Raw genomic sequence first — 15,854 nt, forward strand, 5'->3', positions numbered from 1 at the left:
GGAGCCTTCCCACCAGCCTTTCTGTGAGGGAAAATGGCGCTGTGTGCTGAGGAGAATAGGCCCCGCCCCCTTTTCGGCGGGCTTCTTCTCCGGAGTTTTAGATATCTGGCAGGGGTTAAATACATCCATATAGCCTCAAGGGCTATATGTGATGTATTTTTCGCCATACAGGTATTATACATTGCTGCCCAGGGCGCCCCCCCCCCAGCGCCCTGCACCCTCCGTGACCGCTGTGTGAAGTGTGCTGACAACAATGGCGCACAGCTGCAGTGCTGTGCGCTACCTGATGAAGACTGAGAGTCTTCTGCCGCCTGGTTCCGGACCTCTTCATCTTCAGCGTCTGCAAGGGGGGTCGGCGGCGCGGCTCCGGGACGAACCCCAGGGCGAGCCCTGTGTTCCGACTCCCTCTGGAGCTATGTCCAGTAGCCTAAGAATCCAATCCATCCTGCACGCAGGTGAGTTGAAAATCTCTCCCCTAAGTCCCTCGATGCAGTGAGCCTGTTGCCAGCAGGACTCACTGAAAATAAAGAACCTAAAAACTTTTTCTAAGTAACTCTTTAAGAGAGCCACCTAGATTGCACCCTTCTCGGCCGGGCACAAAAACCTAACTGAGGCTTGGAGGAGGGTCATAGGGGGAGGAGCCAGTACACACCATGTGATCCTAAAAGCTTGCTTTTGTGCCCTGTCTCCTGCGGAGCCGCTATTCCCCATGGTCCTGACGGAGTCCCCAGCATCCACTAGGACGTTAGAGAAAGAGTTTTCTCCAGCATTTTAGCTGTAGAAAGTCAACTCTGGATGACGCTGTATTTCAGAGCCGGATTAAGGGAGGTACGACCGTCCAGGGGCCCCCACAGATTAGGGGCCTCCACATACTACATTGTCAATGGGAGACAGGGTAGGCCGGACAATTAGACAAGGTAATCAGGCGGGTGGAAGGGTTTCATCTGCCGCTGACGCGTTGAGCCTGACAGCCGCCACTGGAGTTGTGAGCTTGTTAGACTTGGAGCTGCCAGTCTCCGCCTCCTGCCTTCCCGATCTCAGTCACCAGCAGCTCTAAGAGGATGTTGCTGTATGAGGAACTGCATGTGCAGGTGTTGGCTCGGCAGGGACACCTGCGGCACAGAGGTTTGGGAAAGGGGGGGGGGCTTTCACAGCACATTTATTAGTGGGGCCCCCACACTTTCATTGTCCTGAGCCCCCACCAGCCGTAATCTGGCCCTGCTGTGTACTTGCACTAGAGAAAAGCAGGGAAAAGTCCCATCTATTTTTGCTTTCTCCCACAATGCAGTGCTCCCTTGGCACCTGTTCTGGTCATGCGTTAATAGGCACATCTGCACTGGTATTCAAACACTGGCCTTCTTTCTTTCCCCTGGTACAGGGCTTTTTTAAATGCACTATACTGTCAGGCAGTGCCGTAACTAGGTGTGTGCAGAAGGGGCATTGCCCACAGCGCACACCTAGTTAGAGCGCATATTATCCCTGCGCTCCCACTGCCCGAGCTGTCCCTGTCTACTGTGCTCCCGCGGCCCGCCCCCTCTCTCGCGGCACCGCCGTCCATGTACTCCCCGGCACACGAGCGGATGCTGCTCTTTCTCCCTCTGCTGCGGGCTGCCCCCATGTGCTGTGGAAGCCGGCGCGGCTAAGGACCAGCCCGTAGCCTGCCGCACGGGCACACATACACAAGACACCTGCTGTAGGCGTGGAGCCTGAGCCTGGGCGATCAGCAGCACATGATAGGGAGCAATGCAGCCCCATTCCTTCCCCAATACACTGCACCCTGTCTGATCCTAATGGGGTGGAATGTGCATGGCTCAACCATGGGGAGATCCACAGCCTGGGAGGTCCATAGCCAAGTAAGTGATTGTATATGCCCTCAGCACTCTGCACTATATTATATGCAATACAAGACAGATACCCCTTCACACATGGTGTTATATAGTGTCCCCATTTAAACATTGCACAATGATCTATACAGTAGTAAGGGGACTGGCATCACCATGCTAGAGGATAGCAATCTAATGGAGGGAACACACAGAGCACACGCTGTCTTCTCCAGTCCAAATGCGTTGTAGTGATGGAGGTGTGTATGTCTAGGGAGCATAGGCGCTCACACTGCTGGTAGGGTCTGGTCTAGCTGGCACATTGTGCGGCAGCGCTGTGTTTTGCTATCCGCTGCTTATCCTCATCTGTGCTGCGCTCTATGGAATAGTAGTTATCGGGGAGTTTTTGGTCTTTAACCACTTAACTAATATATTTTTTTTTTTATTCAAATTTGGTAAAATGATGCTAAATCAGTGTTAATTAGCTGTTTTCATGATTTGATCGTTTAAAAAGTGTTATGGCCTGTTTGGGGAAAAACGTTTTGTGCATAATGTCTGCCGTAATGTGTAAAAAGGGGGGCGCTGTCTGCCGTAATGTCTAAAAAGGGGACGCTGTCTGCCGTAATGTCTAAAAAGGGGACGCTGTCTGCCGTAATGTGTAAAAAAGGGGACGCTGTCTGCCGTAATGTGTAAAAAAGGGACGCTGTCTGCCGTAATGTGTAAAAAAGGGACGCTGTCTGTCGTAATGTGTGAAAAGGGGACGCTGTCTGCTGTAATGTGTAAAAAGGGGATGCTGTCTGCTGTAATGTGTAAAAAGGGGACACTGTCTGCTGTAATGTGTAAAAAAGGGACGCTGTCTGTCGTAATGTGTGAAAAGGGGACGCTGTCTGCTGTAATGTGTGAAAAGGGGACGCTGTCTGCTGTAATGTGTAAAAAGGGGACGCTGTCTGCTGTAATGTGTAAAAAGGGGACGCTGTCTGCTGTAATGTGTAAAAAGGGGACGCTGTCTGCCGTAATGTCTAAAAAGGGGACGCTGTCTGCCGTAATGTGTAAAAAGGGGGACGCTGTCTGCCGTAATGTGTAAAAAGGGGATGCTGCCTGCCGTAATGTGTAAAAAGGGGGACTGGCTACCGTAATGTGTAAAAAAGGGGACGCTGTCTGCCGTAATGTGTAAAAAAGGGGGACTGGCTGCCGTAATGTGTAAAAAAGGGGATGCTGTCTGCCGTAATGTGTAAAAGGGGCTCTACCTGGTGTAGTGGCGTAACTGTGCGACGTAATTTGAATAATGGAGACTACTATGCACCGTAATATGAATTGCTATTATTTTGTGGCCACACCCCTTCTCCATGAAGCCACGCCTCTATATTTTTCACGTGCGCCTGCGGCGCACACTGCCCCTATTTTACATAAAGGGGGGGGGGGCGCCAATGCCGTTTCTTGCAAACAGCCCCAAAATGTCTAGTTACGGCACTGCTGTCAGGTCACTATACTAGCATGACATTTTCTAGATTGCATACTGTATATACAGCAATAAAAACTGATAATTCTGTTCACAATTTTGCTAAATAGACTCTTATGTATATTAATTTTAAATGGTTAACTAAATTAATAGGATATAATATATTACATAACACCAATGGGAGATGTATCAAACCTTGAAGAGAGAGAAAGTGGGGAGAAATAAAGTACCAACCAATTAGGTTCTATGTTACAGGCTGTGTTTGAAACCGACAGAAGCTGATTGGGTGGTACTTTATCTCTCTCCACGTTATGTCTCTCCAAGGTTTGATATATCTCTCCCCAAGTTTTGCAGTATAGAGCACTGTCCCAATTGCAGCTGGGCTTGTGGGAATAAGCAGACAGCTCCATGTTTATAAAGCGAGCCTTACACTTTTTTACTTGATAAACATGGAATTAATGTTTTTTGTATGAAATATACGGTGTTTGCTTTGAATCATGGGGGTCATTCCGAGTTGATCGCTAGCTGCTTTCGTTCGCAGCGCAGCGATCAGGCAAAAAAACGGCAGTTCTGCGCATGCGTATGTGGCGCAATGCGCACGCGCGTCATACTATTACAACGGACGATGTAGTTTCACACAAGGTCTAGCGAAGCTTTTCAGTCGCACTGCTGACCGCAGAGTGATTGACAGGAAGAGGGCGTTTCTGGGTGTCAACTGACCGTTTTCAGGGAGTGAGTGAAAAAACGCAGGCGTGCCAGATAAAAACACAGGCGTGACTGGTGAAATGTAGGCGTGGCTGGCCGAACGCAGGACGTGTTCGTGACGTCAAAACAGGAACTAAATAGTCTGTAGTGTTCGCAAGCTAGGAGTAGGTCTGGAGCTACTCTGAAGCTGCACAAAATTTTTTTGTAGCCACTCTGTCATCCTTTCGTTCGCACTTCTGCTAAGCTAAGATACACTCCCAGAGGGTAGCGGCTTAGCGTTTGCACAGCTGCTAAAAGCAGCTAGCGAGTGAACAACTCGGAATGAGGGTCATGGTCCCAGAAATGATTGCGGCTGTAAGGCATTACTACATACATTTCTATCTTACCTTTTGTGCTTATACCGGTTGATAAATTATTATGGATTTCATTTCCGAGTCTTTTCAACAGTGAATCTGCCTTAATCACACCTGTTCCATCCACATCGTATCTAATGTTTGGTTATTGGAGAATAGGACACATTAAAAGCCATAGGTAAATACACAGGAGTAGCAAAAATCATTGGATAAGTTTATAATCAAATTTAAAACAGAAATAAATGGATCAGCAAGATTTGCAGTTTCATAGGAACACTAGGCCTCTGTAGTCGGCTTCATCGTTTTCATACATTCACTCTCATTTGCATCACAGTTGTCTTTTCAATATAGTAAAGGCGGGTACACACTAGGCAAGGTATAAATGCCGGCGGTGATAGACTATATTGTTGAACGATATAGCGTTCAACGATATAGTGCGTACATATTGAATGTTATCGTTCAGCATTCCCAAACATGCAGCTCATCCCAACTTTGGAGGTCATTCTGACCTGATCACATGCTGCCGTTCATCACAGCGCAGCGATCAGGTCAGAAGTGCGCATGCACCGGCCAGACAGCCGAAGGCTGTCGTAGCGCAACTATCGCCTCTAACTGATTGACAGGCAGAGGCGGTCGCTGGGTGGGAGGGGGCAACACGGTGGCATTTGGCCGCCGTTTTGTGGGCGTGGTCCGGCCAATGCAGGCGTGGCCGGACCATGTGCGGGGGGAGGGAAGCCCAGTGCGGCTGCGTAACGTTACGCAGCCGTTGACCATAACAACGACGAGTAACTCCCTGTCAGCACGCAGGAGCTGCGCTGGTAGGGAGTTACTCTTCAAGTGCAAAAACATCGCCGCTGTGCGATGGGGCCGGGCCTGACATGCGGGACGGACTAGCCCTGTGCTGGGTGTCCCCCCGCATGTCAGTGTGGATGATTGTAGCAATTTAGCACAGCTACGATCAGGTCTGAATCACCCCCATTGACGGGATGAGCTGCATGTCAGCTCAATATTGGTTATCGCTGAACGGCGTGCAGGAGTGCGCATCGTTCATCAATAATAGCCCCATACACACTGGACTATTTCAGTCTAAAAAAGAGGATTTTAATTACCTACCGGTAAATCCTTTTCTTGTAGTCCATAAGGGATACTGGGATCACTGAATTACGATGGGGTATAAATGGGGTCCAAAGGAGCCGGTGCACTTTAAATTTCTGTGCTGGCTCCTCCCCTTATGCACTCCCTCATAGCTCAGTCTAGGTAAACTGTGCCCGAAGGAGGGGTGGTCTTCAGTATGCCGCCGGCTGGGATCCCAGCGATCAGTACACCGGCACCGGGATCCTGACCGCCGGCATGCCGACACATATTCTCCCTCTTGGGGGTCCACGACCCCTCTGGAGGGAGAATAACCGTGCCCTCAGGGGGCTCATTAGCGCTCGCCCAGCTGTCGGTATGCCGGCGGTCGGTATGCTTCAGGGGACTCATTAGCGCTCGCCCAGCTGTCGGTATGCCGGCGGTCGGTATGCTGGCCCCCGGGATCCCGGCCGCCGGCCACACCCCGAAGGAGAAGGAGGAAAGAGAACAGGACATGAGTGGTGAGAGTAAAGAACCAGCACACAGCAACCACAAAACTAGCAACCGCTAGTGAAACCAGAAAACAGCAACAGTTGTAAAATAACAACTTCACACAAGAACTTACAGGAAGGTGAAGCACAGAGGCAGGGCGCCCAGTATCCCTTATGGTCTACGAGAAAAGGATTTACCGGCAGGTAATTAAAATCCACTTTTCTCTATCATCCATAAGGGATACTGGGACACTGAATTACGATGGGGACGTCCCAAATTTCCCAGAACGGGTGGGAACGTGCTGAGACGCCTGCAACACCATATGTCCAAACTGGACATCCTCCATGGCCAGGGTATCAAACCTGTAGAACTTGACAAACGTGTTTGTCCCCGACCAGGTAGCGCCTCGGCATAGTTGCAAAGCTGAGACACCACGGACAGCCGCCCAGGAAGAACCCACAGACCTGGTAGAGTGGGCCTTGACAGAACTAGGAACATGCAAGGCCGCCGAAGAGCAAAGGCCTGTTGAATAGTAAACCTAATCCAACGGGCGATGGATTGCTTAGAAGCAGGAAGACCTTTCTTGTCAGCGTCATAGAGGACAAACAAGGAATCCGATTTTCGGACAGTTGCAGTCCTCTTGACGTAAATCCTCAGGGCTCACACCACATCCAAGGACTCTGGAAGAGAGGCAGTGGCTGAAGTCGCCGGAACCACAATAGGCTGATTTAGGTGGAACGCAGAGACCACCTTCGGCAGAAACTGTTGACGAGTCCTGAGCTCTGCCCTGTTCGCATGAAAGACCAGGTAGGGACTCCTACAGGACAAAGCACCCAGCTCTGAAACCCGCCTAGCGGAAGCCAAGGCTAAGAGCATCACCGTCGTCCACGTGAGGAATTTGTCTTCCACTGACATCAGAGACTCAAACCAAGAGGACTGATGGAATGTCAGAACTACGTTGAGATCCCAAGGAGCTGTGGGCGGCACAAAGGGAGGGCACAAAGGGAGGCACAATGGGAGGTTGAATATGCAGAGCAGCCAATTTCTTCTGGAAGAAGATGGACAAGGCTGAGATCTAAACCTTTATGGAGCCCAACTGTAAGCCAATATCCACGCCAGCTTGTAGGAAAAGCAAGAAGCGCCCTAGATTGAATTGCACCGATGGACATCCTCATCTCTCACACCAGGATACGAACCGTTTCCAGATATGGTGGTAATGCTTCGACGTGACACGCTTCCTGGCCTGAACCATGTTGATAATGACCTTATCCGGCATACCCTTCTTAGCTAGAATGTTCCGTTCAACCGACATGCAGTCAAACAAAGCCACCGTAAGTCCGGGTAGATGAACGGCCCTTGCTGAAGAAGATCCTCCTGTAGTGGTAGGGCCAAGGGTTCTTCTACTGCCATAACCAGAAGATCCGCATACCAGGCTCTTCGAGGCCAATCGAGGGCAATGAGAATTGCCTGTCCCCCCTCTCTTTGGATTCTTTTTAGGATCCGGGGAAGTAATGGAATCGGAGGAAGCAGGTACACTAGCTGGTAATCCCAGGGTGCCGTCAGCGCACCCACCGCCACTGCTAGAGGGTCCCTCGTCCTGAAACAATAGTGCGGAAGCTAGTTGTTGAGCCGAGAGGCCATCAGATTGACCTATGGACGTCCCCACAGATCTGTAATCATCTGGAACACCTGGGGATGCAGGCCCAACTCTCCTGGGTGGAGGTTGTGGTGGCTTAGGAAGTCCGCCTCCCAGTTGACCACTCCTGGAATGAAAATGGTGGACACCGCCCTTGCATTCCTTTCGACCCAAAGGAGAATCTTGTATACATCCCTCATGCAGGTCCTGCTCTTTGTTCCTCCCTGTCGATTGACGTATGCCACCGCCGTGGCATTGTCCGACTGAACCAGAATGGCTTGACCACTGAGCAGATGAGCTCCATGCAGCAGAGCATTGTATATTGCTCAGGAGGCCACCATCTTGCTCAACAGACGGGTGCAAAGATGTGCCGAGACCTTGCGTGGTTGTAGAACAGCTTGAACCAACTCCTGAAGAGCCTCCGCTTTGTTTGCAGGGCGGGAAACTTTTTGAGCCACTGTGTCCAGGATCATACCTAGGAACTGGATGCATTGGGTTGGCTCCAGGTGGGATTTCTGAAAGTTCAGAATAGCGTGACAACATGGATGTCGTGCGGCAGATGCTGTCTAGCAGGATTTCCTTTGACCATGCTTTTATAAGCAGATCGTCCAGGTAGGGGACAATGTTCACCCCCTGAATCCTGAGTTTTAACATCATCACCGCCATTACCTTGGTGAAAACCCTTGGGGCTGTGGATAAGCCGAAGGGTAGTGCCTGGAACTGGTAGTGTTCCTCCATCAGAAAAAATCTGAGGTACATCTAATGAGGCGGCCATATTGGGACATGGAGGTAGGCGTCCTGTATGTCCAGGGAGACGAAGAATTCCCCCTCCTCCAGACCTGAGATCACCGCTCTCAGAGACTCCATTTTAAACCAGAAAACCCTCCGATATGGGTTTAACGATTTGAGGTTCAAAATGGGTCTCACTGAATCACCTGGCTTTGGTACCACAAAAAGGCTGGAATAGTATCCTTCGCCCCGTTGCTGGAGTGGTACAATGACATGGGTCTGGACCAACTTTTGAATGGCCACATGGTTTCTGAAGCAGGTAAACCCAACTTGGCAAACCTTTGTGGTGGAGGACTGTCGAACTCCAGTTTGTAGCCCTGGGAGATCAGGTCTTTTTCCCAGGCGCCCTGGCAGGAGCTGCTCCAAATGGGGCTGAAGAATCTCATATGAGCCCCCACCCTGGGATCCCCCTGGAGCAGAGGGACACCATCATGCTCAGGGTTTTGAGGAGCTAGAGCTGACTGTTTGGTCCTGAGATTCTGTGGTAGCCGGCTTGCGAGACTTACCTCTGGAGCCTCGTGCCGCATTTGAGGCACCTCTGGCTTTACCCTTAAAGCGCGCTGTCTGAAAGGACTGCAGAGAAGGTCCAGTGGCGGAGCAGCAGAGGGGAGGAACGTGGACTTTCCAACAGTCGCCTTCAAAATCCAGGTATCCAATTCACCTCTGATCAGCCAATCACCTGTGAAGTGTAAGGCATCCAACGCTTCTTAGACTCAGCGTCCGCTACCCACTGACGTAACCACAACGCTCTACATGCAGATACCGCCATGGTAGAGGTACTTGCATTAATAACACTGATTCCTTTGATGGTGTATCACAGAGGAAGAGGGCAGACTCCTGAATATGCTGAACCAGCAGCACTAAGTTGGCCAGGGACTTATCCTCTGCTAGGCCCTCCTGAATATTACCAGCCCAAGTGTGTACGGCATGGAGATACGGTCGTTAGGTCGACAGTCACTGGGTCGACCACGATAGGTCGACATGCATTAGGTCGACAGGGTAACTAGGTGAACATCGCCATTAAGTCGACCTGTACTAGGTCGACAGGTCAAAATGTCGACACAAGTTTTTCACTTTTTTTCATTTTTGGGATTTTTCCATACTTGATGATCCACGTGGACTACGCTTGAAAAGGGTAACCTTGCCCGAAGCATGGCGAGCGAAGTGAGCCATGCGAGGAGACACGGTGCACTAATTGGGGTTCACCGCCACTTTACGAAGAAAACGACAACATTTTTTTCCAAAAACTCATGTCGACCTAGTACAGGTTGACCTAACAACCATGTCGACCTAGTTACCCTGTCGACCTAATGCATGTCAACCTATCGTGGTGGACCCAATGAGTGTCGACCTAAGTTGAGTCGACCCAACGACCCATACCCTATGGCGTGCATCACCAAACTTCCTGCAATAACAGGCCATTGAAATGCCCCCACTGCAACATAAATAGACTTTAAAGTTGCTTCTATTTTCCTATCTGCAGGTTCCTTTAAGGCCGTAGCCCCTGGGATCGGCAGAACTAGCTTTTTGGACAGGCATGACACAGACACGTCCACCGTCAGGGGATTTTCCCACAGCTTACGCCCTTCCTGGGCGAATTGGAAGGTGGCTAACCACTTTTTGGACACTTGGAATTTTTTATCAGGAGAGGCCCATGGCTCTCTGAACAGGTAATCCAGTTCCTTTGAGTCAGGAAATGTGACCTGTACCTTTTTCTGTGCAGAGAAAAAGGATTGCTGCACCTCAGATTCATTACTAGGAATATTTAAAACATCTCTTATTGCAATAATAAGTGAGTCTACACACTGTGCAGCAGAGGAATCATCTAACTCGGTATTTGATTCCAGCTCCTCCCCCTCTTCCACCTCCGGTACCTCCTCCTTGGATTCTAAGAGGATATCGGGTAACCCCCTTTTTTGGGGTACAGGAGTAGAGAGAGGAGAAACACGTCTGCTATCTGCCCTATCTTTAGCCAGAGCAGCCATAGACTGTTGTAACTGCTGCCTTTCTTGTCTTGTAGTAGTTAACTCATTAGACATGTCAGCCATCATAGTTTTAATTGAACTGAGCCAAGGAGGCTCTTGCAATTCACCCCCAGAAGCCCCACTAGTTTGTGAGGGCTGACTGCAGTGTTCACACATAAGGGAATCTGCAGGGGAGGGGAAAAACCTGGTGTGACAAACAGCACACACAACTTTTTTCACCATGCTGACAGAGGACATTTACATACACACACATACATATACAGAGACACAGGGTACAGGCAAGCCTGCCCAGCCTAGTATGTGTGGAGATACACAGAGATGAGGAACCAGTACACAGCCTGATACTAACAATTGAGCTGTTAGGAGAAGGCAATTTAGTGTACAGTGCATGAGGAGCCTAATACAAGGGTCCCACAGTGGGCTCTCCCCCTTAATTACACCCCTGTACCAGTGTCTGGCCATGGAGAATCCTGTGGAGGAGCTGGAAGTCCTGCAGCAGCGCTGTGAGTGCAAGAAATGGAGCCAGGAAGCCGCTGGTCCCGCTCTGATGAAGCTCCGCCCCTGCAATGGCGCCGGAGCTATACAGTTATTTATACTGGCAAAGTCCCTAAATAATGTAAAAATGCAAGTACATGTACCCCATTCCACTATCGCTGGCCAGTCTGAGGGGCTATGGGATCACCCCAAGGGGGGTCCGTATGCCTGCCCTGCGATTGCGCCACACAATGAATCGGGTCCCCCGCAAGCGGGGTCTCCGGTTATCACTCACTACTCTGACGACCTTCAGGCTCTGTACTGGGTGTGTGCAGCGTGCCGCGGGTGTGTGCGCGAGAGCGCAATACCTGCAGTACACTGACCCGCAGGACGGTGGTCCTGTCAGTGGGATCCGACTCAGCACCTCCAGGAGGCCGGTGTCGGTCCCCCCTCCCCCAGTGTCCCTCAGTGCAGGTAAGCTGTTGCCCAACAGCTTACCTGAAAATAACAAACAGTAATTAAACTGAAGAAAAAGTCTCTCTGGAGCTCCAGAGTGTGAATCCTCTCCCGAGGGCACATTTTTCTAAACTGGGCTGTGAGGGAGTGCATAGAGCGGAGGAGCTTGCACACCCTTGTTTTTCCGGACCAAACAGGGGCATGTCGTGACCGTATTCAGGGCAGCTGCATGACGTCACACGCAGTCACTCCGATTAAGAGATGGTGGCAAGCCGCCTGACAGTGCAGCCAGGCTGTGCTGCCAGGGGTTAACCTTAGTTCCGATGCGTCCGCAATCAGCACGTGAGGAGATGAACGCAGATCTGGCTGCATATGCAGCGATCTGCGTCCATCTCTGAATACCCCACTAAGCCTTGGAGAGAGGTAATAAAGTACCAGCCAACTTTACAGACTGTATTTAAAAAAAATTATAGGAGCTGGTTGGTTGGTACTTTATCACTCTCCAAGGCTTAGTACATAGACCCCAGTTACTCTTCTTCACAAGTAAAGGACTTTCTGCTGCAGGGTACACTGGGCTCCACAAGGATTGGACAATGGGGTGTAGAATAGGATCTTGATCCGAGGCACCAACAGGCTCAAAGCTTTGACTGTTCCCAGAATGCACAGCGCCGCCTCCTATATCACCCCGCCTCCCAGCACAGGAGCTCAGTTTTGTAAGTTGGTGCTGCAGTAAGGACGCACTGAACAGAGGGGCTGCTCCAAACAGCCCTAAGAAAAGCTTTTTATGAGGTAAAAAGTGAAGACTTCAAGGGCAGCAGCGGTGGTAAATGTCTTGTGACATTCACTGCTGCAGCTCCAGCTCTCACCAGCGGCACTGTACACTCTCGAGCCCTGGTTGCCGGGTACCTACAGCGGAGGCTCCGGTTTTCTTCACATTAGACACACACGGCTGTGGCTCTCCAGGATCGCGTGGCTGCGCTTAGGGAGGTGGTAAGTGGGTCCCGCTTGCGGGACCCAGTCTTTATCGCGATTCGGCGCGGTCAGTGGGAGGCGGGCCGCGCGCGCTGGCGGTGGACACTGTGGCAGTACAGGCGATCCCACTAGATCATCAGGGCATGGGCGCAGGTCAGGTTTTCTCTCTAAACCATTTCTTATATCGCCCACAGTACCCGGTGGTTTAGCCAGTAGAGGGGATAAGGCTTAGACCTGAAGCCCCTACCCCAGCGCGTCATTTCTAGCAAGTGAACCCGCCCTGGAGCTGCATATCTGTCTTTTCCTCACTCCCTGTCAGTGTCTGCGGCGCCATTATCCCTCAGCTCACTGTTCCTGGGACTGCTTGGGCAAATCCTCCTATGTAAAGCCGCCTGGTTGTCAGCGCTGTGCCTTTACATGACACTTAAGTATTCTCCCTGCCTTTTTAGACAGTGATAGTTAAGAAAGAGTGCACTTAGTCAGGGTTTTATAGTACAATTACCCTGTGATATACATCCAGTTCTTACTGTGTAGTGTTATATCTATTGTTATTTAGCTGTGTAAGCTAGTCCAGTGCAGTTTTATTGTCTGTAATAACCTCTGTATTGTACAAACTGTGACTTTCTGTGTGTGCATTTGATAGCTGAGTGGTGTCCATTTCGTGTCTTTCACTCAACCTGCTATCCCTATATTCCATAACCTGAGGGGGCTTGGTGCGTCAGGTGTTATCTAATATAGGATTTTCCCAAAGATATACTGTATTATGTATTTTTCTCTGTAATTTAGTCACCATATCTCTCCTTTATCTCTGCTAGTGCTGACTACACTGCGCAGGGGTTTGGGTTCAGAGGTATAGTGCTGCTGATAATTGTACTGTGTTAACCTCATACTGCAAGTTATATCATGTCTGCTTCTGAGGGTAACGGTTCTGGGGCTGAACACACTGCCGGTGTTGCTGACGCCACGGGGCCATATGAGGAGAATATAGCAGCTGTGGGCTCTGGTTCCGGGGGCTCCTTGCCCCCCAGTGGGACTGTGGCAACGGAGGCACATACTGACCCACCGTGGGCCACTTTTTCCACGCTTCTGCATACGCTAGTTCATAAACTAACTCCCCCTATGGGACCCCCAATGCCGGTACAACCGTATGTGGTCCCTGCAGCTAACCCGCCGTGGGCGGACGATTTATCTGCTCAATTAAAGAAGTTGAACCAGTCCGTGACTACTAAAAAGTCTGACCAACGCTCGCCTAAGTCCAAGAGGTCCTCTAAGCGAGCGCTTCTCTCCTCACAATCCACTGCTGTCACTGACACCTCGTCTGATGAAGACGGCACATATACTGACCCCTCAGGTTCTGACTCAGATACGGCTGATGGGGAGGGTAGTTCACATGTGGATGTTCCTGATCTTTTGGAGATTACGGATGATCCCGAGCCATCCGTCCCTCCTAAGAAACCAGATAGGTTCAAGCGTCAGAAGGTGGTTAAGCAAGTTTCTCTGACGTCCTAGTGGATGCTGGGGACTCCGTAAGGACCATGGGGAATAGCGGCTCCGCAGGAGACTGGGCACAAAAGTAAAGCTTTAGAACTACCTGGTGTGCACTGGCTCCTCCCCCTATGACCCTCCTCCAAGCCTCAGTTAGATTTTTGTGCCCGAACGAGAAGGGTGCACACTAGGTGGCTCTCCTGAGCTGCTTAGTGAAAAGTTTAGTTTTAGTTTTTTTATGTTCAGTGAGACCTGCTGGCAACAGGCTCACTGCATCGAGGGACTAAGGGGAGAAGAAGCGAACTCACCTGCGTGCAGAGTGGATTGGGCTTCTTAGGCTACTGGACATTAGCTCCAGAGGGACCGATCACAGGCCCAGCCATGGATAGGTCCCAGAGCCGCGCCGCCGGCCCCCTTACAGAGCCAGAAGACAGAAGAGGTCCGGAAAATCGGCGGCAGAAGACGTCCTGTCTTCAACAAGGTAGCGCACAGCACTGCAGCTGTGCGCCATTGCTCTCAGCACACTTCACACTCCGGTCACTGAGGGTGCAGGGCGCTGGGGGGGGGCGCCCTGAGACGCAATAAAAACACCTTGGATGGCAAAAAAAATGCATCACATATAGCTCCTGGGCTATATGGATGAATTTGACCCCTGCCAGAATACACAGAAAAACGGGAGATAAGGCCGCCGAGAAGGGGGCGGAGCCTATCTCCTCAGCACACTGGCGCCATTTTCCCTCACAGCTCCGTTGGAGGGAAGCTCCCTGGCTCTCCCCTGCAGTCACTACACTACAGAAAGGGTTAAAAAAGAGAGGGGGGCACTAATTACGCGCAGTATTAAAAATACAGCAGCTATAAGGGGAAAAACACTTATACAGGTTGAGTATCCCTTATCCAAAATGCTTGGGACCAGAGGTATTTTGGATATCGGATTTTTCCGCATTTTGGAATAATTGCATACCATAATGAGATATCATGGTGATGGGACCTAAATCTAAGCACAGAATGCATTTATGTTTCATATACACCTTATACACACAGCCTGAAGTTAATTTTATCCAATATTTTTAATAACTTTGTGCATTAAACAATGTGTGTGTACATTCACACAATTCATTTATGTTTCATATACACCTTATACACACAGCCTGAAGGTCATTTAATATAATAGTTTTTATAACTTTGTGTATTAAACAAAGTTTGTGTACATTGAGCATCAGAAAACAAAGGTTTCACCATCTCAGTCTCACTCAAAAAAGTCCGTACTTCGGAATATTCCGTATTTCGGAATATTTGGATATGGGATACTCAACCTGTATAAGGTTATCCCTGTATATATATAGCGCTCTGGTGTGTGCTGGCAAACTCTCCCTCTGTCTCCCCAAAGGGCTAGTGGGGTCCTGTCCTCTATCAGAGCATTCCCTGTGTGTGTGCTGTGTGTCGGTACGTTTGTGTCGACATGTATGAGGAGAAAAATGATGTGGAGACGGAGCAGATTGCCTGTAATAGTGATGTCACCCCCTAGGGGGTCGACACCTGAGTGGATGAACTGTTGGAAGGAATTACGTGACAGTGTCAGCTCTGTATAAAAGACAGTGGTTGACATGAGACAGCCGGCTACTCAGCTTGTGCCTGTCCAGACGTCTCATAGGCCGTCAGGGGCTCTAAAGCGCCCGTTACCTCAGATGGCAGATATAGACGCCGACACGGATACTGACTCCAGTGTCGACGGTGAAGAGACAAATGTGACTTCCAGTAGGGCCACACGTTACATGATTGAGGCAATGAAAAATGTTTTACACATTTCTGATAATACGAGTACCACCAAAAAGGGGTATTATGTTCGGTGAGGAAAAACTACCTGTAGTTTTCCTGAATCTGAGAAATTAAATGAGGTGTGTGATGATGCGTGGGTTTCCCCCGATAACAACTGATAATTGCTAAAATGTTATTGGCATTATATCCTTTCCCGCCGGAGGTTAGGGTGCGTTGGAAAACACCCCCTAGGGTGGATAAAGCGCTCACACGCTTGTAAGAACAAGAGCTCTACCCTCTCCTGAGATGGCCGCCCTTAAGGATCCTGCTGATAGAAAGCAGGAGGGTATCCTAAAATGTATTGACACACATACTGGTGTTATACTGCGACCAGCAATCGCC

The 15,854-nt window shown here is 50.1% G+C and overlaps 1 protein-coding gene across 7 annotated transcripts in view; it reads right to left on the reverse strand.

Moving 5' to 3' along the window:
- Positions 1–15,854, reverse strand: part of LOC134923288 (EF-hand calcium-binding domain-containing protein 6-like) — a 386,436-nt gene that overhangs the window by 200,341 nt on the left and 170,241 nt on the right. For all 7 annotated transcript variants that reach the window (XM_063920743.1, XM_063920740.1, XM_063920737.1 and 4 more), the window contains one exon: positions 4,371–4,471. In XM_063920743.1, the coding sequence (XP_063776813.1) occupies positions 4,371–4,471 (101 nt within the window). The remainder of the gene's footprint in view (positions 1–4,370; positions 4,472–15,854) is intronic.

Source organism: Pseudophryne corroboree, chromosome 1 (assembly GCF_028390025.1).
Source record: "Pseudophryne corroboree isolate aPseCor3 chromosome 1, aPseCor3.hap2, whole genome shotgun sequence".
Taxonomy (NCBI): domain Eukaryota; kingdom Metazoa; phylum Chordata; class Amphibia; order Anura; family Myobatrachidae; genus Pseudophryne; species Pseudophryne corroboree.